The sequence below is a fragment of the Punica granatum genome, chromosome 5 (assembly GCF_007655135.1).
Source record: "Punica granatum isolate Tunisia-2019 chromosome 5, ASM765513v2, whole genome shotgun sequence".
In the NCBI taxonomy this organism is placed as follows: domain Eukaryota; kingdom Viridiplantae; phylum Streptophyta; class Magnoliopsida; order Myrtales; family Lythraceae; genus Punica; species Punica granatum.
Genome location: NC_045131.1, coordinates 2886580 through 2911280, shown reverse-complemented (window position 1 = coordinate 2911280; position 24701 = coordinate 2886580). Strand labels below are relative to the sequence as shown.

At 40.4% G+C, this 24701-nt stretch overlaps 6 protein-coding genes across 7 annotated transcripts; 4 read left to right on the top strand and 2 right to left on the bottom strand.

The window, feature by feature from the left end:
* Window positions 1-1714: 1714 nt before the first annotated feature.
* LOC116209471 (protein LITTLE ZIPPER 3-like) lies at window positions 1715-3165 on the top strand. Its single transcript, XM_031543115.1, has 2 exons — window positions 1715-1965; window positions 2513-3165. The coding sequence occupies exon 2, from the start codon at window positions 2589-2591 to the stop codon at window positions 2832-2834; it is 246 nt and encodes an 81-aa protein (XP_031398975.1). The 5' UTR covers window positions 1715-1965; window positions 2513-2588; the 3' UTR covers window positions 2835-3165.
* A 367-nt stretch (window positions 3166-3532) lies between these two features.
* LOC116209470 (CAAX prenyl protease 2) lies at window positions 3533-6432 on the bottom strand. Its single transcript, XM_031543114.1, has 8 exons — window positions 5976-6432; window positions 5809-5868; window positions 5243-5455; window positions 4974-5085; window positions 4659-4730; window positions 4373-4435; window positions 4099-4176; window positions 3533-3872 (listed from the first exon to the last, which is right to left on the bottom strand). Exons 1-8 carry the CDS (start codon window positions 6183-6185, stop codon window positions 3739-3741), a joined length of 942 nt encoding a protein of 313 aa, XP_031398974.1. The 5' UTR covers window positions 6186-6432; the 3' UTR covers window positions 3533-3738.
* A 1161-nt stretch (window positions 6433-7593) lies between these two features.
* LOC116208889 (protein YIPF5 homolog) lies at window positions 7594-9974 on the top strand. 2 transcript variants are annotated; one of them, XM_031542456.1, is made up of 2 exons: window positions 7594-8468; window positions 9696-9974. In XM_031542456.1, the coding sequence occupies exons 1-2, from the start codon at window positions 7768-7770 to the stop codon at window positions 9739-9741; spliced, it is 747 nt and encodes a 248-aa protein (XP_031398316.1). In that variant the 5' UTR covers window positions 7594-7767; the 3' UTR covers window positions 9742-9974. The 2 variants fall into 2 exon arrangements, with proteins under 2 accessions (XP_031398316.1, XP_031398315.1); XM_031542455.1 differs by lacking the exon at window positions 9696-9974 and having other exon boundaries at window positions 7597-8838.
* Window positions 9975-10848: 874 nt separating this feature from the next.
* On the top strand, window positions 10849-11755 carry LOC116208775. Its single transcript, XM_031542334.1, has one exon. It carries the CDS (start codon window positions 11064-11066, stop codon window positions 11421-11423), a length of 360 nt encoding a protein of 119 aa, XP_031398194.1. The 5' UTR covers window positions 10849-11063; the 3' UTR covers window positions 11424-11755.
* Window positions 11756-13008: 1253 nt separating this feature from the next.
* On the bottom strand, window positions 13009-14288 carry LOC116208774 (protein TERMINAL FLOWER 1). The gene is made up of 4 exons (XM_031542332.1): window positions 14008-14288; window positions 13834-13895; window positions 13596-13636; window positions 13009-13433 (listed from the first exon to the last, which is right to left on the bottom strand). Exons 1-4 carry the CDS (start codon window positions 14203-14205, stop codon window positions 13216-13218), a joined length of 519 nt encoding a protein of 172 aa, XP_031398192.1. The 5' UTR covers window positions 14206-14288; the 3' UTR covers window positions 13009-13215.
* Window positions 14289-21163: 6875 nt separating this feature from the next.
* Window positions 21164-23936, top strand: LOC116208773. The gene is made up of 5 exons (XM_031542331.1): window positions 21164-21426; window positions 22182-22444; window positions 22536-22747; window positions 23004-23268; window positions 23373-23936. Exons 1-5 carry the CDS (start codon window positions 21342-21344, stop codon window positions 23679-23681), a joined length of 1134 nt encoding a protein of 377 aa, XP_031398191.1. The 5' UTR covers window positions 21164-21341; the 3' UTR covers window positions 23682-23936.
* The last annotated feature ends 765 nt before the right edge of the window (window positions 23937-24701 follow it).

Genomic DNA, 24701 nt, shown 5'->3' with positions numbered 1-24701 from the left:
GAAAGGATTAGAGAGCCCTACTTACTGTCCTTCCATTATCATTACTGTTGCAGACTTCACCTCCTAACTCATTCAATTTCTTTCTTGCTCATAATTACCAAGATAGATAGCCAACTCCCCCACCCCCAACCCATTTAAATCATACCATCATCCCCTCCCCTAAAGCCACAATTATAATAGTTCGTTGCCCTATTAATGATGCCAAATAAAACATGCCATCGATTGTCGACAACCGGTGAAACTCGATGACCGGGGGGGAGGAATTGACCACGAACTTCACCCCACCACCAGCTAGAGGGTAGAAGTGAACACCTGAGTCACTGACCATATCATCGCCTTCATCGTTCATTTTCGATATACAAACTCAGGGAGTCGATCGACAAGGTTCGCGGAAGCGGTTAAATTGCCTTTAGGGCTCGCAATCACGTTGTGGCTGGGCTGGTGAGGGAAACGTTAGGCACGCTTTTGCATACGTTGCAATGATTTAACAAAGCCGTAAAATGAGAAAACATGGATCACTTTGGGTTAATATATAATTATATAGATACATGAACAAAATCATTTATATTATAATATGTATGTTTGTCACATAACACAAGGCTCAAATCCAAAGTGGGCTTTTGTTTTTCCACTATTTGTCGACCAAGAAATTACGTTTACGGCGGGAAACGATCGTTGCCTACAGTTCCCAACGCAAACAACAATCATAATACCCTAAGAACACAAGCAAGAGTCTCTTGTGAGTGAGGGAGGAGGAGGCCATCAGAAATTTCTGATAATTTCCTCCAAGAAAGTTCAATTTAATCCAATCTCGCTTTTTTTTAGTTCTCCAATATATATGTATGTGTATATATATATATATATATATATATGCATAGCACCAAGAAAACAAAAGATCCGTAATTGATGATGGATGGGGTTGGAAACAATCCAAACCATCATTGCGAATCTTAGCCTCCCATCATTCTTTCTTCACAACCGATCCTCTCTCCTCTTCCCAAATCCATTCCGCTCCTCAATTAGCCAAAATAAATCCCCGAAACATCTTAACGAAAATGAAAACGAAAAACGAGAAGATTAATATGTTTCGTGTTAATGTATCACAAACAACGTAACTGAGGTATAACATAGACACGTATCATATGCATCTGCTTGACTATGGACTTATTATGGTTTGTTATCCACCAAGTTGTAGTATGTGCAGTTTCCCATGAGTGTGTTATGCTGTAGCTTATGCAATGGCGTTGAGGAGCTGGCTATGGATTCTTATTCTAGTTTGTAGCTGGCCAGTCCAATTGTACGAGCATGTAAATTCATCAAATTAGAATAAGAATCCATAGCCAGCTCCCCAACGTGATTAACATTTGCCATGTCGAGCATCCGAGATGAAACTTTCCTCGGTTCTTTTCTTTTTTTTTTTTTTTGGGAGTATGTAAATGGAAATCTTTCTTTGCGGGCATCATCACATCCCTCACATGACGCCATTAGGTGGATCCTCTGCCTCTGCCTGCCCTCTTTAACTTTGCATTCTCTTCTTCTTCCTCTCGACCATCATTATATTCATAGACCACCCCCCCCCCCCTCCCAAAAAAAAAAAAAACCATATTTTGCAAATGCCATTAAATTCTCCTTCCTAACCAGCCGCCTTCCATTTGCTTGTTCATCCCATGATTGTTCTGTCAGACAATAGAGAGAGAGAGAGAGAGAGAGAGACAGAAACAGAGAGAAAAGAAGAGAGAGAAAGTAGCAGTGCAGTGCGGAGCAGCTTTCTTGGCCCCTCTCACTCTATATATTCAGTAGCTTCCCCATTGTTCCCTTTGCTCACACTCACAACTACAATAGCATCCTTTGCTCTGTGTCCTCACTGTCCTGTCTCCTGCTTCTAAAACTTCCAAAGCTCTCCGGCCAAAGCTTCTTCTTCTCTGTTTCTCTCTCTCTCTCCCCGCCCTAACAAACCTTGTAAAGGTAATCTTTCTTGGAAACATCAAGAATCCCTTCTCTCTTTCTCTCTGTCTGTGTGTGTAATCTCCAGTTCTTTTGTTTCTTACTTTCACAAAGAAAGGCAGTTTTTGTCTGTTGAGGAGGTAATGTATGAGCTCCGAGTGGTCAGGCTCTCTGTTCCTTTTGGTCTCTTTATTCGCTTTCGGTTTCGGTTCAGTCCCACGATGTAGAAAGTGAGAAAACAATGCATTCCTGCTTGTGATGAACAAAAAGTAAGTTCTTGAGATGCAAATCTGTCAAGCTATGAACTTTATACTTTCCTTCAACCATGGGCAGCCGAAATGCTCAAACACAAGCTTCCCCACCTACCTTTGTCACTGTTTACTTGTCGACAAGTTCAGGGATTTCTGTGCACTTGTCGCTACCCACATGTTATGTTAGACTGGTCATAATCTATTAAAAGAGTAGGGGATGTCCTGTTTTGTTCTGTCTTGCCCTGCTTTCACGTGTGTCTATATATATATCAGTGCTGACCTTTCTTCCTCTTCTTGTTGCTGATTGTTGATGACAGGGGCAGCGGGGGCAACTCCACGATAACCTCGATCTTTCGGGCGAAAAGATTGGATCTTTTCTCGTGCAAAGGAGAGATGGAGAGGATGAACTCGGACCTGTACCTGCAGAACTGCTACATAATGAAGGAGAACGAGAGGCTGAGGAAGAAGGCACAGCTGCTGAACCAAGAGAACCAAGCCCTCCTCTCCGAGCTGAAGCAGAAGCTCTCCACTGCCAATAACAACTCCAGCAAATCGCATCCCGGAATCACCACTGGTCTCGCCGACCTCAACCTCGGCCCCGGCTCAAACGACGACCCATCTAATTCTAGTAATGCCTGACTGATTGCTGCCTCTGGAAGACTATGCAGGACATAGACTTATATATGACCTGGTTTAGAAGGACCTCTCACTAGCTCTGGTTTCTTTTGTTCTTTGAGGGATGGGTTTACTGAATCAAATTAAAAGGTTAGAGGTAGGCAGGTAGTTTGTCTAGTTTAAGGTTGTCATATGACATGGTGATAGTTGGGTTGGGTTAACTTGGGTACTCCTTGCTTGTCTTGCTTTCCTTTTTTGGGGGAGTTTAGAGTCAAATGAATTTTGGGTTCTCCATATCAGTTGTTTATGAGGCCATCACTAAATATTATCAGCTATGGCAGCATATTTAACTTAACATATAAAAAAGAACATAATATAATCTATTCATGAACCTTGTTTTAAAAATAATTCCTTGTTCTTTATTTGAAATCACAAGTCATTCTCATCTGGTTTGAAGCTGTGAAACTAATCTTCGGTTTGTCGGTTGGCCATCGCCACGAGAGGTGAGACTAATAATGGATGGAACGTTAGTTTTACCCCCACCACACTAATAATCGATACAACGTTAGTTTACCCCCACCACGAGAAAAAAAATAATTCCTTTACACCAGTGTCAATGGGCGAGTTTTCATTTGGATTCTGAGGACAGGGATGACGAGATATATTGTCAGAGAGATGATGTCAGCGGATATATGCTATGGAAGTCAATGGGACTTAGAGACTAAACCCCACAAAATCAACCATATCTCATATTGCACATCAAATGCGGGGCCTGTGCCCTGTTGACCATCAGTCAACAATCTCCAACAAGTAATCTTTAGCACTTCTCAACGGAAATCTAAAAAAAGGGCGTGGCAAAGGCAGAGACGCTACTCATGTAGATGTCCTCGAGGATCATCACTCTCTTTCATACAATATTCTAAACGTGTCAATTCCAGGAACAGTGTCCTTGCCAACATCTACAATTGTTAGTTCTAGCATTATAAAAGTCGGGTCGTGTTAGCGGGAAAAGGAACCACAGAAAGCCAACCGCTCCAGCTACGAAGGCCAACGAGACAATACCTGCCAAGAGAATGATACATAGTAAGAATCAAGACAAGGTAAAACGATATGCTGACATGATAATCCAAGATGATTGGCTCGTTAATTAATGGGAATTGTATATGCTGAATTTGTACACCAAGATCATTATCCTTTTCTGTTCTCTGTTGATTCTGCTATAATACAAGTGTACTTGAGGAAATATACAGTTTACACAGGGTCAAAAATGCATGTGGTGATTACATACCTTTCCTCTGCGAGAACAGCATTGGCAGTCCCATATAATTGCAAAATACATGAGCAGCCCATGGAGAAAGAAGATGTCCTGCATCACGGATGTCATAAAAATCACTGAGATTAAAAGTTACGATAAGAAAGATGCTTCAATTTGAATAATGATGCCTTGAAACTCTTTTTTATCTTTCATCAGTTCGTGAGAATAATGATTTCTGATTCCAAATGTTAGAATGAAGGACTGCATCAATTTGAAGCACCATTCAAAACTCTTCATCTTTCCTTACCTGTTCGCATGAGTAGAAAAGATGCATAAGAACCAAAAACCACAGTGTAGCTCAGCTGCAAACCTGAAACATAAATGAATAAATTACTCCATAGGAGGAACCAAACATGAGAATATATTAATTAAATTTTAACAATACTAATCTGGTTTAAAGAATTTAAAGGTAATCTAGAAAATAACCAACAGAACAGCCAGGAAGTAGTAGGAGAGAAACAACCAAGCAGACCCTATCATTTCCACGTCATCAGTTATAGGTATCAAGAGAGAAGTCTCCAGACACTGCATACCTATAATCATGGAAGCTTTCAACAAGTTTCGGTTTTGCTGGAAATAAACCTCCATAAAATGGTTCAAATGTGCTGGCAGAAGAACATTTTCAAGGTCAGACCAACATGAGTGTAATGGTTCATTTAGCAAAGATAGAAACCAGAAACCATGCATCAAAAGAAGTGGGATGCATAACTATTCCTTATCCAACATCAGTTATTTCTTGCACTTGCCAATTGCTGAAAATAGCGAGAGTTTTAATGCAATCACAGGAAGTAGAAAAATATGAAAACGTCACAGGAGGTCTAAACAGATCTTGGATGTCTATTGCTTACCTAAGCTGAAGAGAATAGGAAACATAACTATGATGCTATACTTTTGGAATCCTCCGCATGCAAGCAAAGAAATCATGCATGCCCTGAAAACCAACTCCTCTGTCAGTGGTGCCTGTTCAATATAGACAGCAAGCTCAAACCCATCTCCAACGAGAGAGGATTAAGAACGAGTCCAAATTACCAGCTTACGTCACAGTGGTGGTTGGAAATTAGAAGAAAATAAAAGAAAATATCCAGGATGGAGAAAAGAGAATTATGTAGAGACTAACCACTACTAAGTTCCGCCAAAATAAAACATTGGAGGCACGAGAACGTATCCGCTCAATGAAAGCTTTCAGGGCATCACTGAAACAACGAAATGAGAAACATCCACCAGAATCGCTGTCCTCTTTCCACGAATCCAACCATAACAAGAAATTCAGGGTCATTGAACCAGCGTACATTAAGGAAGTCAAGGCAAGAGGGAACATCACAGCTTGCCACTGTTTCACAACACAAGTAACGCCTCAATTCAGACCCCCCAGAATTAGGCACTTAATACCCACTTGACAAATTTCGACATGCCAATAGCTCTATGCCAGAAATATCTAAGAATCAAGAGATGGAAAAGTATGGCACCTCTGAAACTATCAATCAATGTGCATTTTGTATCTCTCAATTGAGAGCTGATATATTGCTCGAGGCTAATATGAAATTTTGAACGAAACTAGGACATAAACAAGGGACTAGAATAAGATGCTCCAGCAACATCATGAGTACGAACACCCAATTGACGCTTAAGTCCCTCGATGAAGGCAATTTCTTAACTTGAGAATGCAACATAATCTAGACTCACTATGTGGTCTCTCCTGATGCCGTAGATGCTTAATAGAGTGGAAGCCTCCCAGCTTCGTATCTGCATTACATCAAACACATGGCGTGATCAGATTAAAGAGCTCCCACTGTGAAGCCTCGCAGCCCAAAACACAGAGAGAGTGAGAAGGAAGCGCCGAGGCAGCTCACAGGCAGTATAAGGGCGCAGACGACGACTGAGACAACAGAGGATACGGCGGCGCACACGAAGCGGCGGATCATGAATTCCTTGAAGGAGTATGGAGGCGGGAGGCGGAAGATCAGAGTTGGCGCGTAGAGGGTGGCCACATAGAAGAGGGCCATACCTGTGCAGGCGATCACCGCCGCCGGTTTCGAAACTCCGCCTCCTTCAACTTCCATAGTCAAGGCCCTGTGAGAAAGGCGGACACCAAGAATTTGAATGTCGTCGAGGGGAAGCAGCGGTTTGTGCAAAAAAATTTCCCTTTATCGATTACGGCTGCTCCCACGTTGACCTGAGCAGGACTAGGTTCTAGGCAGTGGACATGGAATCTCCATTTCTGAGCTTCAATGGGCGACTTTTAATTTGGTTTGCCCTTTCTACCCCTTACGAGGACTCTTCGGACCCTCAAAACTATCAGGCCTATGGTTATGTCATTCCGAAATAAAACGTAGGAGTGTTTAAGTGAGATGTGATGAAAGCTCGGATTCGGCTCAATCTCAAGCCCGAGCTCGAACTCATCCAAACCTATACAAGCACGAGCTCAAGTGCAGTTGAGCCAGAGCCCTTTTGTTTCACTTAGTTGAGCCTTGCAGAGCTCGAGCTCAAGCTTGCCTCCGATTTGTATAATAAGCCAAGCTCAATATCGAATGCTTAGACACGACCGAGCTCAAAATTAATGAGAAAATGATTGAGCCGAGCTTGAGCATTCTAGATTTGGACACGGCTCCACTTGTTCACACCTCTAATAAAACGCAAACCATGCTATTATTTTGTTAATAAATAATTTGGCAAATTCTTAGACATGCAATGCATTACTACCTCTCCAGTAACTATTTAAGGAATCATTAGTGCTTAAGCATAATACGATCTCAAAAAGAACTTCTACATCAATAAAAGCTTGAATGTCTGAAGTATAGTAAGGTATTTATGGGTTGTTTGGTTTTAAAGTTAAAATCACACTTTAATTTAATTTTACCCATAACAAAATAAAATAACTCATACAAAATTAAAGGATGGGCCCCATATATAACCATTTATACCACTTTTTTTTCAAAATCAAAATCTGATTTTAAAATCTGATTTTGAAACCAAACGCAGCATTAAGTTTTCGTGTTACTAGGATAATTATGGATTGATTTTTTTTTATATATAAATACGAGAGCTAAGTAATACAAAGGCGAAGTATAGTGAACTTTATAAGCAAGAAATCAAGCCTCAGGGTGGGACATGCTAACTTTGGATAAATTGGTTCATATTAGATTACTCAAATTTTGGTCCACAAGCTAAAAAAGATTTTCGAAACGGGTTATGCTATGCCGCTCCTTGAAATGTGAAATCAAATAAACCGGGGCCCAAAAGGACAGCAGAAATGGGCCGAAATCGGGCCCTTGAAGCGGCCCTCCACTAACCGCCCTCGATTTGATTGCCTTTCCCTTCCCATTTCCTTCGTCCGGCGGCACCTCTGAGGGTAACATGGTACTTTCACTCAACAAAAACATCACTCGACCAATGACAGCATGAGTCTCCTCATAAAACAGCACCCAATAAATTTGAAATGGCAAAAACACCCTTCCAGACCTCACTCGCGGATCGTCTCCGTCTTGATTATTTCCCAAGCTTCCGCCTTGGTTTCTTGCTCAACTTTTCGCCATCGAAGGAAACCTCCCGAATCAGAAGCTCCATTGATTCCCTCTCTCTGTATCTGTGGATAAGCGGCGGTGGCTGTTGCTGATTGATCGCTTGATCGCCTGTCTAGTCCCGATGACGAAGGAATTCAATGTACCGCCGGTGGTGTTCCCCGCCAGCGGCAACCCCCCGGTCGGCAACCTCCAGCAGCGGCGGGTCCCCACGGCGCCATTCCAGCCCCCTCGCTCCAGCGGCTCCAGCATCCCGTTCATGTCCTTCGTCATCGGCGCTGCCACCACCACCTCCTCCAACATCTACGGCGGTCCGATCGGCGGCGGCGGCGGCCCCTCCGGCTCGGCTAGCTTCGAGGACGAAGAGCCGTTACTCGACGAGCTCGGGATCCATCCGGATCAAATCTGGAAGAAGACCAAGGCGATTCTCAACCCCCTCCGCGTCAACCCCGCCGTCCACAAGGATTCAGATCTTTCCGGGCCGATCATCCTCTACCTCTCCCTCTGCCTCTTCCAACTCCTCGCCGGGAAAATCCAGTTCGGCGTCATCCTGGGCTGGATCGTGGTATCCTCGATCTTCCTCTACGTCGTGTTCAACATGCTCGCCGGGCGCAACGGCAAATTGGATCTCCATACGTGTACGAGCGTTGTCGGATACTGCCTGCTCCCGGTAGTGATCCTATCGGCCGCCTCCCTCTTCCTTCCTCAGGGCAGCTCCGGGCGTTTCATCATAGCTGGGATTTTCGTGCTGTGGGCGACTAGGGCTTGCACGGGCCTGATGGTGGCCCTCGCCGACGGAGAAGAGGAACACCGCGGCCTCATCGCGTATGCTTGCTTTTTGATTTACACTCTGTTCTCGCTGCTCGTTATATTCTAGCCGGCAGGTTTAGTTGAATTCTTACGATGCTTCACTGGTGATTGGGTGTTGAAAAATTTTTGGGGTCAATTGGCAAGAAAGATAGTGATGCATGTTTTATGACCAATGTATCTAGTGATGCTTCTTGTTTTCGCCATTTCTGTTGATGAATTTCTGTGTGCAGAGATCTTAAACCCTTGAATAGTTGCCGTAGTTGGTACGAAATTTGAGTAACTGAGCTGAGATGTGATTAATTGATCAGTTTTAGCCATCGAGTTATCATCTTGCTGGTGATAATGCGTATTCTTTTTGTTATTCGCACTGTGATTCTATCTGTTTCGCTGATTTGTTTCAAACTTGATCTTGCAATGGACTTGAGGTGGACAAGCAAATGCTGTCTCCGTGTTTTTTATGCTTTAATCTGGCGTAAGTTTCTGTGTGCAGAGATCTTAAACCCTTGAATATTCGTCAAAGTCTGTAAGGAATTTGACTATGGTGCTTGGCTGTGCTAAATTGATAATTTGTCGCCCTCAATTGATCATCCCAAAAGTGATAACTCATATCTTTCCATTGTTTACTTCTCGATTCTATCTGTTTCCTCGACTTATTTCTGATTCGATCTTGCAATGTAGAAGCACGGAAAGGAGATCGTCCTTGTGTTTTTTCAATCTTTAACCTGTGGTTGGACCTTGTAGATTTGAGCCAATTATCAGGTTGATTATATCATTGTACTGAAATTTTGGGAGTAACAATGCTAGGTCCATTATCGAGATCTCTCGACTCTGATGGATTATTTGGTCTTCTCTCGAGCATGCTGAACTTGTCTTTAGCCTCTGCCATTCAGAGTAGCAAATTAGTTTTCACTTAATATGACTAACAACCAATGGTTTTAGGCATGGCTTCTCATGGATTCATCAGGTCAGATAATTTCTGATGTGGTCTCTGTGTTGAATGTTTATCTTTCATATGAACTAGACCAAAATTTGTTATTTTTGTGTTCGGTAACTTTCCCGGAAACTCGGTCATCAGTTGCTGTACCTTTAAGAGGGAGCAGGGCAGGATTTCAAGAGTGTGTAATTTATTCATTCTGGTCTTGATGATTTCTTTCACAGTCTTTCATGGCCTTTTCTTGCAGTCGTTTTCACTCACTTTGCGTACTTGCTTGCAGTAGTTATTGATTAGTCAATCTATTGTAGATTCTTGTTTCTGCTAGCCGATTTCGGTTGTTTGGAAAAATATTAAGGTGGGTTTACTTAGCTTGCTCGGGTGAGATTGATGTCTGCATCGAACATTAAATGTGGTCGCAAAAGGAGTTTGCTGCTATACTTGTATTGCCTGCTCAAGATGTGGACGGGGTTCGAATTTTTAGCTGGAGGTGGAACCAAATGTACTTTGCTGAACAAATGCACTCTCTTGATCTGACCCGGAATGTGTTTCTGGTGACTCGAAGCAATGCAAGTTGTTTTCTTTCTCTATTGCTTCTTTTGGACCATGTAAGATCCTCAGATCACTTACCGTCTTATACACTCATAAATATAATTGTGAATCTGATTGTGTTACTGTTAACCATGGCCGTGTGCCGCTCAGTACCTTGCTTCGCCAATCCAACGGAACCTAAGCAACCCGCTTGTCTTATCCCTCCATCTAAACCGAACTAAGGATCTTGTGGACTGTTTCCATGCGCTCGTTCTGTACAACATATTGACAAGCACACGGTTCAATCGGATTGCACCCAGTGTGCCCTCGTCTGTACATTTTCTAGGCCACCTATTATGTTCGATTTCACGGAACTTATAGACCACTCTTCAAACCAGGCCGAGATGGGTGATTTCTAAAATAGTGGTATCTTTTTTCTAGCAGTGTCTTGATTTTGGTCTGCCTCTTCAAGAAAATCATTTATATTCTGCACATGAAGGCTTAGTGCATGACGTAAAGTAGCGCCCCGTTCCTGTTTGCGTAAGGGCACTTTGCATTACAGAGTCATCGCGTAACCCATTGTTTTGGTCAAATTCGACATAGTCTGAATCTATTTGGGGATATGGTTGTTTGGTTGTGATTTGGCTGCTGTAGAAGTGGAACACACTTAAATTATCATACATTATATATTATTAGATTAGATTGACAGGAAACGTCCAATTCAGTTTGGGTTAGTTTAATTAGGTCTCCTTCTGCTGACTCTGTCGTGATGGTTTAGGTCAGTGTTAGATGATGGGAACTCAACAATTCCTCTTTTCAAACTGTGGCCTTCTCTCTTCCACTCGGTTGGTCGAGGGTAACAAACGTCGTATTGAATAAGCATAGAGCGTGTCGTAATCCTGACCCTGCTCCGAAATACCAGCAATTTCCTGCTCGAGCCATCATCTGGTAAGAAATGGAATAAAACTTTCATAGCCCAATTGCCTCTGATCAAATCCGTGTTTGAATGAATTGATCGTTGGAGATTAGTTGAGGACTGTTCCACTTACCAACTTTCCCGCCTCCCCCACCACGCACGAACTCGGCCCTTATATAAGCCAACCGCCAATCAATCTCCCCTTCCACAGAGAAAATTATCCGCCGTAGCCATGGCATTGGTCGTTCAAACTCCTTCCCGCTTCGGGAATCTCGTCACGGAGATGGAGGATGAGGAGGATCTCTTCGAGATCGACCTAGAGGCCGTCAACAGCATCCCCCCTCCTAAGTATTACTGGGGAAGTTACTGCGCCAACACTACTGGGACTGCGCTCCTCGCCAACTGCCTCTTGCCTGCTGCGGATATCTCCAGCGCTGTCCCAGCATCGGCATCAGTAACGTCAGTGATGAATGCCTCTGGACAGCCTGTGTCTGGGAGGCAGGGTTCTCTTCCAGTCCCGGAGCCCGTGCCCCTCGGGAAGCTTCTCCAACTACCATACTCGAGTGTTCTCGCGTACTACTCTAGGAAGTGATCAAAGACAAAGTTTCTTATATGTTATACACACATATACCATTAGCTTATGTTCTGTAAGGAGATAGAGAAATGCCTTCACAAAGCTAATTCTTATGATTTATTTGCATCATTGTACAAAATTAAACAATTTAATTGTGCTTTTGCGCGTGCGCACACACACACGGAGATTATGTCAACTATTTTTCCAAACTTACATATGTTTTTGAGTCTTTTGACCCCGGTCAAATCTTCGCCCATCGGCTCAGTCATTTGGGAGGCGATGATCTTCCTGCTTGTTCGTCTATAAGGTAATGGAAAGTTTTATGATCACTTGAAGTGATCTTTCCCCTATCTGAATCGTTATGTTCTAAGTTAAAAATAGTGGGTCCAGCTTCTGCCCGAAAAAGGAAAGTGACTTTTAGTTCAATACCAAGGGTATAGAATTTTCGTAGAGAAAGAAGGTGCACTAAAGGGTGCAAGAGGTTTTAACTTTTAACTTTGATCCTCCTCAGTACAAACCATCTGTATTTTTTATTTTTTATTTTATGTTTTCAGTTTGTATCACTTGATATCCGAAAGTTAATGGATTCTAACTAATTTAGATTCAAATCGGATCAGTTCACTAGTGAGTAAAGCTCTCTCACAATCGTGAATTTTTTTTCCATTTAGCAAACTTGAATTGGAAATTTTTTCCACTCAGAATGGATCCCTTTTTTCCTAAAAGAACGAGGCTAAACGCCAACTGGGCGGTTTGAATATCTATGCATATGTATAGAGCGAGAGTTTTCGTTATGTATAACCAATAATTCTCTCTTTCACTTGTTTATGGTTTTTTTTTTTTAAATAATTTTTTTTATAAGAACGATAATAAGAATGCAACAAGCAATTAGAAATCACCACCAGCACAGTGGTATAGTGATTAAGCATCAAGTGCTCCATTTGAACATCATGAGTTCGATCCTTACTGAGTACGTAAAGCTCACCACTATGCGAGTGTATTATGGGATGACGGCGGCACTTGTGTGTTGGTGGAGCTGTGGTGACCAAGTTGGGCTAAAGTCTCAGCGAGCTATGGCGAAAGGAACGTTCCGTGGCAGTTAGGTTCCCTTAGTTGGGGTAGCCATAGCGAGCTAATAACCCAACCTAGCCTTTTATTTAGCGAAAAAAACAAGCAATTAGAAATCGATTATGAATCCTCGATTGGCTATTTATCTTGGTATAGTCTGTCATATAACTTCATCATTCTGAAACTATTTCCCGGCTAAATATCTCCAAAATCTCGATCTCCATATGCGTTTATTGGGCAAATGTAATATATTTTGTATTGTGTTGTTATATCCTGAGCTTTTTTTTTTATTTCCTATGATGATTCGGTAATTCTACATATGTCGTATCGCGCATGCTTATATCTGATCGAATCAGGAATTAGCAACCTGAATGCCATTTCCGTGTCACGAGGCCTGTTAACCATATACGAATGGTGAAATGTATGTCTGGTGGACCAGGCACAGACATGATTTGTTTCAATGACAGGAGTGCAATTCAGATCATTACACGGATGTAGTTCCCAAATGAGGAAACAATGGTCATGGATGCCATTACCATTTTAATGGAAACACCAGAACCGCAATACCATGAAATGATATAAAATCATGCACACGCACATTTATTTATTTGATTCTGCTCATAACTTTTCGAGCAATTCTAGCTGGACGATATAAATTTGCTCCAAATACGTCCTATACATGACTCTCTTAATCATTATTAGTTCAGCGGCTAGATCGGAACGTTCGGGTGAAGAATCGTACCTTTCAGCGTCTCCGGGCAGCGGTCTCTCTCTGGGCATTGAAATAGACTGCAGCAACAGGTAGGTCGAGATCGTTTTCTGCAGCAAAGGTTCGGGTGTTGAAATGATCTCTCGATGGAGGTGGGTTCACAGTCTGCCTTCTCTTCTGCTTGAACAGGACGAACACGAAGCGGTGGATCCCGATGTTCGGCCTAGGGATCTCATAGTTCACCGCTTCCCTCCCTATTGACGTTACATCATCCAAAAACCATGACTCTCATAAAATTGATTGACACGTGAACATGGTTATAACGGTTACTCAAACGAGTTTGTTTATATTTTCACACTCTCACCTAGCTAGTGAAAAGCCAAAAAGAAGGGGCCGGGAGAAAGAGCTGATCATACCAAATGAGGCGTCCGTCGAACCGGGAATGTTTGTCACGATCCTGCACATAACGACCACATGTAACGGAAATTAAATAACTTACAGGAAACCCGAGATTTAGATCTTCAATTGCTCTTTTCGGCGGGTTATAAATTCAGGAAGATAGAACCTTTGTTCTTTGTACAAAAGGATTATACTTAGAAGGAATATATACATATATCTAGTTAGCTCAAGTGCGTGTATTATATGTATATATACCAGTGCAGGTGCTCCCTCTGGAAAGGATCACTTGGTCCAGGAGCATCTGGATCTGTCATGACCTGTATGATTCACGACGGGCAACCGATAACCTCAATGATGGTGTGAATCGATTTCAGGAAAAGGCTTGGCACTCACAGAAGGTAACGGAAGACAGTATTAGTTTGTAAGTACCAGAGTGAAGAAAGATCTCATGTCACCACCATGAATCTCAACCCTAGGTTTCGTGGAGACAGCGGATGGATAGAGTTCGTGCCCGTTGCAAACTGGCCTTCCGTTGTAGGTCACGGTCATTTTTGTGCTCGGTGTGAAGGAATCAAGAACATCCCCTATCACTCTTCCTACCATTAGAGGCTCCAAAACCCTAGACATTACTACTGTAGAGAGAAGGCAATGGAGCTAACTAGGGAAAGTAATTGAGAATAAGAAGGGTTTTCTTTCTTGAGAGAGGACCTTGGGATAATCTATACATGGAAGAGAAGCCTTGTATATATAGGGCTTAAAGGTTATGACCAAGGGAATTGAAAGGTTGCTTTAGTGGACAATGTTACGTTAGATATTTTTTTTTAATGTAAATCCTGATATTTGGAAACTCAATTTGGCCCTGACTAATCAAGTCGAGCCGGATTGGTCCACTAAAAGGTAAAACTCTCATAGTCGTGGATTTTCTGCATTTATAATTACTCAAATCCGATACCTTACTTAAGCGGAACAAGCGCCGAACTGCTTGAACCAATCCACCTTAGTTTGTTAAGTTTTTTTAAAATAAGATATCTTATGTTAAGGTTTGATTGGACGAAGGGTACGTACATTTTGAAGGATTTTGTTCAGTGACAAGCAACTAGAGATGTATGATTGATATGATGGTGGCTCAGAGGAATATATGTTGAAACTTGAATTAGCTTGGACGATGTAAAACTAAGGTTAGCGAACGGGCTTTATCGGCAAATCAGCTAATTCTTACCGGTACTCGAGCTTTCCTCCTGTTAAATATACGGGGGAGTTCGAGAGAGTTGTAACTACAATTCATAACTTTAACTGATCTTGTCGGTTGTATTGAAATATTATTTGTCAATTCATTCGTGAGCATATAATTCACAGAATATAAATCTCTTTATATCAAATCCATTACAAAAGAAAAAATATCTTTTGTATCATTATTTAGTAGTCCAAATATCAACTCGTTTAATAGAAACAACATATGCAAAACTCTCCACCCAAACACTGAATCAAGTTCCCCGTGATTATTTTTGTGTTCCCCGGAACTCTCAAATTAATGGGTCGGATCATCCGCTTAGAGTTTGTTCGGGAGTACGGTGAAAGTTGAATTAGTATTTTTCTTATGATTTTTAAGCTAAAATAATATTTGATAAATTGCTTTTATAACCACGATTTGACTAATTTTAGAGATTAAAAACGTAATAATCTCCAATAAGTTCATAATTACTTATAAAAATTATTTTTAATCATTATCTATTTCAATATCAATTTTAATTATTCTCTATTTCAAATATCAATTTTAATTTCAATAGTTTTAAAATGTTGTCTTCAAAATATTTTAATTTATTCTGAAATTAATATTTATTTTTCAACGATATATTTTAGCACTTTCACATTAATAACAGTAATTCCAAATCAAGTCTTAATCGAATGCATGAATCATAAACAATCCTCAAATCAAATGTGGGTCCTAATAAAGGCAAACCATAAAAAGCGGTGTTCACTTTCAATCCATTGCTCTCTGCTTTCTTCCTATATCTTTCACTAATCAAACGATTCTCCCCTCCAAGAAAACGAGGTTGTAGAAATTTCTTGTTCTTAATTTCATAATCTTTAGTATTTAAGGTAACAAAGGAGCAGAAATGATTGAAGGTATTTCATAGAACCTTTCCAATATTTACATGGGAGAACAGGAAAGGAATCTGCCATTTTGAGAGAGATTCCTCGGGGCCATGTCTGTCGGGGCATAAAGGAGAAAATTCAGTCCCACCGCGAATGAGAAGTTATTGGGTGATCATATCTCGTCACGTGACGTGAGAAAATACCAAGCAAAATGCATGAAAGTAAAAATTTGGTGCTAATCACTTGAATAATTATTATGATTATTTTTCATTAAAGAATTTTTATTAATTTTTTCTTACCACGTCATTTGAGGCAGGTTGATTTCAAATTTTCTCCACCACAAAGTGTCCTCATCAGGGCAATCGAGTTATATATATTAGCGAGTGCGGAGTGGTCATATCAGTCCCTATTAATTTAAAAACAGAAATGTTCCGATATTGGTTTATGGCAAAAAATGGAGGATTTTCCATAACTAGAACAAGCACCATCTCCCTTCATCAGGATCAGAATAGATTCAGTTTCCACGTCAAATTGCCATAACATTTTGAATATAATCCCTTTTGCTATCTTTTTCGATATATATTTGATTCTAATAACGTATGATCAATATCTCAGTTAATCGAAGTCGAGCGTCTCTCCACTAGACAAATATGCATGCTTTGACGATATCATGTGTGAAAATATTCATCGACTATGCGTACGTATTCCATAGTGGGGGGAGGCAGGGTTTATCATGTGATCAGGGCTGCACAAGTATCTCATTTTTGCAAATTTCGGTTATGTTTGCTCACTCCCCTTTTTTACCTTAATTTCCTGCTTAAATAGGATCACTTTATGCTTAATGCAACCGAACAGATTCATGTTTCGTGACCCTTTATTCCTCCCTAGCTAGCTCATTCCCTTTTGACCTCCCGTTTTTAACTTTATTTTACGTGTCATCTTGTTTTTTAACGTGGCAGCTTGCGTAATATATATTTCTCGATGCTAATGGGGGATTGCTTACTGTTTTAGCTCATATCCTCCCCTTCAGTTAAAGGAATGCATTTTGGTGACCTTACATATGATCCCATTTCCCCGCTTGGCAATGGCATGTTTCCTGAAAGATCATTAACAAGCTGCTGCAGGGTCAAGCTCCCCGTTTTCCAGAGTAGTCCAATAGTCTGCTCTCCTTGTCCCGTGGCAGCATTTTATGGATAAAAGAAGACTTGCGTCAAATATTATTGCATACTTTAGTCACATGCACACACACATATATATATATACATCCCGCTTCAAACTCATATCGATAGTTGATGGACCAAAATATCGTTGACGGGCCATATCCAAGCTCAACGCCGGTCCGACGTGCTAATGTGAGATATATTATTGATCCTCTGCACTGGGCACGGGGCCCCGATATGTGATAATTGAAAAGACCAATAATGAATGAATGTACGGTACGACAAAAGGGGAATTATTGATTAATATTCTTACTGCCATATGAGAGTGAACCAACCGTTCTTGGCCTGGTCATTTATTAGCCTTAGAGAGAGAGAGAGAGAGAAAAAAAAAAAAAGAAGCTCATCCCATGTCTAGCTAGCACAGATTGTCTTCTTTTCAAGATATCCCATACAAACAGTGATCAATTGGAATGGCCATGGATGCGTTAATATCTGACACATCCGTTATCTGATGAATTCAACGGTTAAGTTATATACAGCAGCAGCAGCAGCAGCTGGCAGCTACATGCGCTTTAATGTCCTTTCAACAGATATGACTCCCCTCGAAGACGATAGCCAGTACCGAAATCTTTCTTACGTTCCCAAAGGAGCAGGAATCTCTTTTATCTTCAAACGGGACAAATAGTAATCATACGAGAAAGGTCGACAGGGTCGAGTTACGGACGTCCAGTACGATGTCGTGTCTGTGTTTAAGTGGCTGCGTACACTGGGCCGGATAGAAGGAGAAAAAAAGAAGAAGGGGGTTCTTCTTCTTCCGTGAAGCCACTTAATTGATTAATTTATTTCATATATATTATAATTATTATGCCACCCTTTTACTTGCCTGCTGGTCAGATTTATCTCGTCTCTGTGCTATGGAATTCTGCTTTCTTTTCGTCCTGGCATGGCTGCTTTAGCTGATTGCATTGTCCGCAGATCCTGGCATGGCGCCGGGCTTAAACGCCGAAAGCCCAATTGCCTGCAATTGGGCCGATTGAATATTTGTGTTTTGTCTTGAATGAATTATATGTCAACCGATATGCTTCACGTATCTTCTATATATAATGTAACTAGGCAAGTACCGGTTTTCACATGAACATCAATGATCTAGTGATATACGCATGATAGATATTATATTATATATATATATATATATATATATATATATATTAAGTGGGACACTAAACAAGTATTATGTATAGTCCGTGGTCGAATGTTGATTAAATTGGATCAAACAACTGATTTGAAGGTTGCGGTCACAATGGCTCAACTGATGATAGTGAGAGGTTCTGACTAGTCGATCAGAAATTTAAGTAGCAGATCAAATGATTTAATCAATGGTATTGGGGCTATAACCTTTGTAAGGATGTACTGAAGATGAACCCTCGATATAATTTCATCGAGTGGGAAAGCTTTCCGAGCAATAAGCCAGAGTCTTCGTCAAAGTTAGAAAGATGCTCAATTTCTTCTGTCAATGATCAGGAAAATATTGAACATAAATTTCGTCTCTCCTTTATAATTTCCAATATATATAAATGTTTCATACTCCTTTTATTTAAACTGCCCTGAAAAATTGGTCAATAATCTTCTAGATGATGCTGTAACAATTCCAATTAGCTCATTATTATAAGAAAAGACGATGCCTTCTTTCCATCTTATTATAAGTTGGTATTGGTGTGTTTAGTCTTAGAGTTAAGTAGAGTTGAGTTTTAATTTAATTGGATTGTAATGATTGTGTTATTGAATTACGAGACAAAGCGTGAAAAAGTAATGAATAGTTGAGAAAAAGTAACGATTGTGTTGTTGAATTGTGAAAAAAGTAATGGATGGTTGAGAGAATTTAATATTAAAAATTGAATTTAATGATTCAAAAATTGAAGAAAAAGTTAAAAGTAATAATTGTGTTATTAATTTTTGTTATGTAGTGAGCAGAGTTAAAGTTATAGTTAAAATTTTTAAAACTTGATTGTAAAATCAAACGGAGCGATATAACAATGTCCTTCTGCTAATTATATATTGAACAAGATTATATTTTTAACGTGAAAACGTATTTCGAGTTGATCCGTCCCCATCCATTTCTAAGAATCAATTTCGATTTCCGCTACTGAGTAATTGGTATATTAATAATGTTTCGTCCAAAAATAAAGTTACTGTAATGATGGGGAATAAAACTATTTTTGGTACCTTATTAAATATTCATCAAAACTATTTTTAATTCTATTTTTTTATGATTTGAAACTTGGATACGCTAAGCCCATAGAAGGAAGGTTTCTAATTAAGGAAGGCAAATGATCTTTCAACTAAATCCCATTTCCCAAATATAAGCCGGCCGAAAAGAAAAAAAAAATTCCCGAAACTTTGACATTTTTTTTTTCAAATGCCTTCCCTTTCAATTTATTATCATTAAGCTCCTTTTGCCATTCCATTTAGTCCAAATTTATATTTACACGAAACATATATAATATCTGAAAATGCAATTTTAAAACCTTTTTACAAATTATATATAACCCACAGCCAACGTCAGAGGAAAAATTCTTGATATTGAAGACAAAAGTTTTCGTTCATAACTAATACTTGTGGTGAATGGTGATATTATATTATAATATATTTATATTTTCGCAATTTTTTTCAAAACAAATTATTTGCAGATATGGACAGAGATCTTTCTTTCAATTACACAGTGAGAAATACCCAAGATACCAAACCATTATTCTCTCCTATGATCATTCACCTCATTTATGTTGTTATCTTCGCCATTTGTATTATTAGATGATAAATTTCCTTCTTCTTTTTTTTTTTCCTTCTTTATTCAGATAGAGGAAATGAGGCCACTGTTCGAAATTATAATTTTTGCCCCATTTCTTCCAAGCGGATTATAGATTTGATCGATTATAAGATAATTTACTGAATTATTATCTTATATGACATGTTATATACATTAAAGACTAAAAATCTTTCTTTAATTAATTTAAATGATAGATAGGTCTGCGTATGTCATTAACGGTATTGGCATACAGAAGGATTAGAATAAGTATGAAATCAAGGGATAAGAGTTAAATGAGACCAAAAATATGTATAAGGGCAAAATATAAATTCTAAAATGAGCCAGAGATCTAATATTCGGTTTGGTTTCGCAATCGAATTTTAAAATTTTAACTCTAACTTTAACTCTATTCACTACGAAACAAAAATCAACTTTTCAAAGTAAAAAAAGTGAGGCCTATACATAAATCTACATACACCTCCATTATACTCAATTCAATTTTTAATATTAAATTCTCTCAACTATTCATTACTTTTTCACATATTTTCTCATAATTCAACAAAACAATCATAATAACCCAATTAAAATCAAAACTCAACTCTAAAACCAAACACACCATAAATTTCATACGGTCAAGTGAAACTAAAAATTTGTAGAGGGGCTAAAATTTAATAAGATAGGAAGTAAAGGGGCTCAAAAATCTACTTTCCAGCTTCTAAGATTTTTTTTATCATTACTTCCTGTCTTGAATAATTGTGCTGGCCCAAGTACTCCGACAGAACACCAACCTGCGTAGCTCAAAAAAGCTATAGTCGGTGACCAACTAAAATGATTGATTACGATCAATTTGAGGTCAAAATGTTCTCCTTAAAGTTAACACTACATTAGTCCATTTGAACCCAACGGCGACTGGTGAACTGTTGATCACGCGTGTACTCGACTTTACTAACTCGCTGATGATTAGAAGTTCAAACGAATTTGTGTATACTCATAATATAATTAGCTGTCAATATTGGTAGCCTAATTCCTGGGTCCGATGCATCAGATTTAGAGCTGGACTAACCAAGTCCATGGGCATGTGTACTTTTACGCACTCCAAACACGTTTATCTTAATCTACTCGCGACAATGTCAGGTAGCTAAAATTTTTATTTCTTTCCTTATTATTATTATTAATAAGTATTCCATCCCTGGCCTCCTCTTTTTGTGCACCCTGTATCTTAAAATTTAATGAACCCGATCAATTCAGATTTGAATTAAATCAGTCTACTAGCAAGTAAAAATTTATATTCATAAAATTTTTGAGTTGATAAGATCGAAATTCAAAACTTTACTTGACAGTAATAAGCACCTAATCCACGCAAATCAACACAGATTGATCCTTTTTTTTTAAAAAAAAAATTAGTTGCTCTTTTTTAAAATTTAATTGCTTTTTAACCAGCGTAATTGTTTTTTAGTACACGCATAATAAAATTAGTCAAACGGCGACGGGAAGTCCCTCCCCGGCGGCTGTGCTACTCTGTTTCCTTCCCTCTCTGCTCTGTTATTAACACTCCCTCCCTCCCGTGTCTTCTACGGTTCTACCAATCCCCACAGTTTGTCTTCATCCTCTCTCTCTCTCTCTCTCGCAACTGTGTAGTAAGTCCCTTCCCCTCCCTCCCCTTCTCTGCCATTTGGGCGGAGTTCCTCTCCGGAACAGTGCTAATGGCGGCAGCGAAGGTCGCAGCCGCAGCCGCCCGTCCCCATACCCGAAGAGCCACGGAGAGTTCCTCTTCCATACTCCCTCCTGGTGATTTACTCCACCCTCCGTGCTCTTTTATTTGGCTGCTGTTTCTTTCGATTAAATTCGGCTTTTTCTGCATTGCGCTATGTCGTGTCGTCCCTCAAAGTCATCGGACACGGATATTGTCGAGGCTGGTCGGGCCTCGAGTCACTGTCGCTTTTTGTTGCTGCTTAGGAAACCTCGGAATTTCAGAACCCAATGTGCATGGTTGAATGGTCGCAATCTGATTTGAATTCTTCGAATTTGTGTTGAGTCCTGTAATCTTGGTTCCATGTAATCTGTAATTTCTGCTCTGTATTTTCACACCAGTGGCCAATGCTGTCTGCATTTTTGAAATCAAGATTTCTTCTTTGCCAGTAAATAGTGAGCTGTGTTATCTGATTAGGTTGTCTTTCAACTTAGGAGAAAATGTTAATCATGTTGATGATTCGTGCATTATATCATGTTCTTGTTCTAATGACTTAATATTCATCCCCTCGATGGAAAAATTTCATCGAAATCCACTGAACAATACTTTCTTTTATCATAGGATATTCTCATACTAATCAACATGAGCTCAGTGAACAGAAATAGGAGCTAAGAAGAAACTGTTGCTTATAAAATCTAGACTATGAAAATTTTCGTATTTTATGGACTTTAACTTCACCGAATTTTTTTCCTGGCACAGCAGTTAGAACTTCTTGTGGTTAGTTCTGGTTTGTTGAGCTTGCCGTTCCATCATTTTTTCTATGCGTTGTCTGAAGACAGATGAACCATTTCAGGAATTTTCAAGGCGTTGTTGGCGGTTTCATTGGTCGGGTTTCTTGCGTGGGCCTACCAAGCGATCCAACCACCTGAACCTAACATTCCGGGCTCCCAAGGCGGGCCCCCGATCACAGCGCCAAGGATAAAGCTCAGAGATGGAAGGCATTTAGCATACAAAGAGCATGGTGCCCCGAGGGACACTGCCAAGTATAAAATTATATTCGTTCATGGCTTCGATTCTTGCAGGCATGATGCAGTCATAGCCACTGGGCTATCTCAGGTGACATGAATACTGTTGGTTTGTGCAATCCCTTTTAAGAAAAAGCAATGCTTAATGCGAATGGGGTTTGATTCTGTTCTTGTTCCTCCAGAGTATTATCGATGAGCTGGGAGTGTACATTGTGTCTTTCGATCGGCCAGGTTACGGGGAGAGCGACCCTGACCCGAACCGAACACCAAAGAGCATTGCCTTAGACATTGAAGAGCTAGCCGATCAGTTGGGGCTGGGTGCGAGATTCTATCTGGTCGGCTTCTCCATGGGCGGGCAGATCCTGTGGGGTTGCCTCAAGTACATTCCTCACAGGTACTACAAACTAATATGTCCCAGACAATAGTAGAACTATGTTGTCCATGGGGCCTGGAGAGATTCTTGTCTTGCTATGGCTAGTGTAAAATGATTCGTTTAGACGGAATCAATGGCAACTAGAACAGACTGGGTTCGAGTCTAACGGAATCTCATTTTTTCCCAGTCTTTGTGCATTTTCTCCTTCATTTGTTATTTTGTTTTTGTCCGATGCCTTGTCCTTAGCTTAATGAACTTCTGTGATAAAACAAATCAGGCTTGCGGGAGCATCACTTCTAGCTCCGGTCGTGAATTATTGGTGGCCGGGTCTTCCTTCAAATTTGTCAACAGAAGCTTACTACCAACAGCTTCCACAGGATCAATGGGCAGTTCGGGTTGCTCACTATCTGCCTTGGCTTGCCAATTGGTGGAATACTCAGAAGTGGTTCCCTGGTTCTAGTGTCGTGGCTCATAGCCCCGATGTGCTATCGCTCCCCGACAAGATAATCATATCCAAGCGTCCTTCAAGAGCTGAATATGAGGTATTAAGCTCGTAATTTTCCAGCTATTATATGTACTTGTTTAGTCATTTTTTGTCGCTGCACTGTGCACTTGAGTCGAACTAATCTATGATCATCCTGATCAGGTCCAAGTGAGACAGCAAGGAGAGTATGAATCACTCTACCGGGACATGACAATCGGGTTTGGCACGTGGGAATTCGACCCCACCGCATTAGAGAACCCATTTCCAAACAACGAAGGCACGGTCCATGTATGGCATGGCGATCAAGACTTGCTCGTGCCAGTTACATTGCAAAGATTCATTGCCCAGCGTCTCCCATGGATCCAGTATTACGAGCTACCCGAGACTGGGCATCTATTCCCGCATGCCGAGGAGATGCCTGATCTCATCGTGAAAAAACTTCTGCTCGGCGAGACCGCCTCATCGACATAAATTTTTCTCGTCAGAGATGATTAAGAGCTGATATTATATTGTGGAATTATCATTTGGTGCTTAAGACTGATTATGGTACGTAGATGCATACGTACTGGGAACAATAATATTAGGCAGATATATGCGTCTCCATAGATTTCACTATGTGAAATTTATCGTGATATGATTGATATGTGGATTTAGAGTATCCTAGGAGATCCAAATATAACTATTATGGGTTTCTATTCTATATACATCGTAGAGATTATTTATCTATTTGGTTGTACCAATCTCCTCGCTCTCTATAAAGCGAATAAGGGCGGGCCTTCGATTCTAAAATCTGTCATGCGATACGTATATACATGGACGGAAGGGGCTGAATTCAAATATCGCGGACTACATTTGTAATTTGTCATACATACACAACGCGGCAAGCCGCACTTGTTTCGTGATCAGGAAACTTAAGTCCGAAGGCATACTAGTTTAAGTCGATAGATTAAGAACGAGTTCATTGCTAATAAATAACCGTGGAACGTCATGTAATTCCTCTCTTGGGTAAAATCATCTTCTTTTTTTGGGTGGGAAAATTTTTCTTCTTTTTATGGTGAAGCGATTGAGACGGGTCGAAGTCGTCACCCGTTGAGCAGCAAATCAGCAAACGTTTCGGTCTTGCAGTTAGTACGACGTCGCCTTAACATTTCGAGTCTGCTACCGGACGTCAGCATAGTATTTTGGGCCCGCATACCGATGCGACCGGGTCGGGTGTGCGGCTAATGATTCCGATCCGGCTAGGAGAGTACACGTGGGGGTTTCCGGACATCACTGTGAACCAGCAGGAGACACATGGCAATTACGTGTCCAGATCTCCATTTATGTGCCATTTTTGGAAGGCACTTCACAGGAATAAATTACAACGGAAAGGAATCATGACCAAAAAGAAAAAAAGAGTATTTTTTTTCCCTTGTTACGAGGGTGGCGGAATCCTAAAATTTCACCGAATATCGGACCAAGAAGACGAGGCACACCCTTATGCTACATCAT

What these genes read in the sequence shown, in the direction of transcription:
- LOC116209471 (XM_031543115.1), top strand. Translation starts at nt 2,589, where the DNA reads ATGGAGAGGATGAACTCGGACCTGTACCTGCAGAACTGCTACATAATG.
- LOC116209470 (XM_031543114.1), bottom strand. Translation starts at nt 6,185, where the DNA reads ATGGAAGTTGAAGGAGGCGGAGTTTCGAAACCGGCGGCGGTGATCGCC. An exon ending in TTTGGCGGAACTTAGTAGTG is followed by an intron (nt 5,086 to 5,242) that starts GTTAGTCTCTAC and finishes TATATTGAACAG; the next exon opens with GCACCACTGACAGAGGAGTT. An exon ending in GAAAGCTTCCATGATTATAG is followed by an intron (nt 4,436 to 4,658) that starts GTATGCAGTGTC and finishes TTTATGTTTCAG; the next exon opens with GTTTGCAGCTGAGCTACACT.
- LOC116208889 (XM_031542455.1), top strand. Translation starts at nt 7,768, where the DNA reads ATGACGAAGGAATTCAATGTACCGCCGGTGGTGTTCCCCGCCAGCGGC.
- LOC116208775 (XM_031542334.1), top strand. Translation starts at nt 11,064, where the DNA reads ATGGCATTGGTCGTTCAAACTCCTTCCCGCTTCGGGAATCTCGTCACG.
- LOC116208774 (XM_031542332.1), bottom strand. Translation starts at nt 14,205, where the DNA reads ATGTCTAGGGTTTTGGAGCCTCTAATGGTAGGAAGAGTGATAGGGGAT. An exon ending in TGAGATCTTTCTTCACTCTG is followed by an intron (nt 13,896 to 14,007) that starts GTACTTACAAAC and finishes TGAATCATACAG; the next exon opens with GTCATGACAGATCCAGATGC. An exon ending in TTCGACGGACGCCTCATTTG is followed by an intron (nt 13,434 to 13,595) that starts GTATGATCAGCT and finishes TAACGTCAATAG; the next exon opens with GGAGGGAAGCGGTGAACTAT.
- LOC116208773 (XM_031542331.1), top strand. Translation starts at nt 21,342, where the DNA reads ATGGCGGCAGCGAAGGTCGCAGCCGCAGCCGCCCGTCCCCATACCCGA. An exon ending in CTCTTCCATACTCCCTCCTG is followed by an intron (nt 21,427 to 22,181) that starts GTGATTTACTCC and finishes GAACCATTTCAG; the next exon opens with GAATTTTCAAGGCGTTGTTG. An exon ending in TAGCCACTGGGCTATCTCAG is followed by an intron (nt 22,445 to 22,535) that starts GTGACATGAATA and finishes TTGTTCCTCCAG; the next exon opens with AGTATTATCGATGAGCTGGG.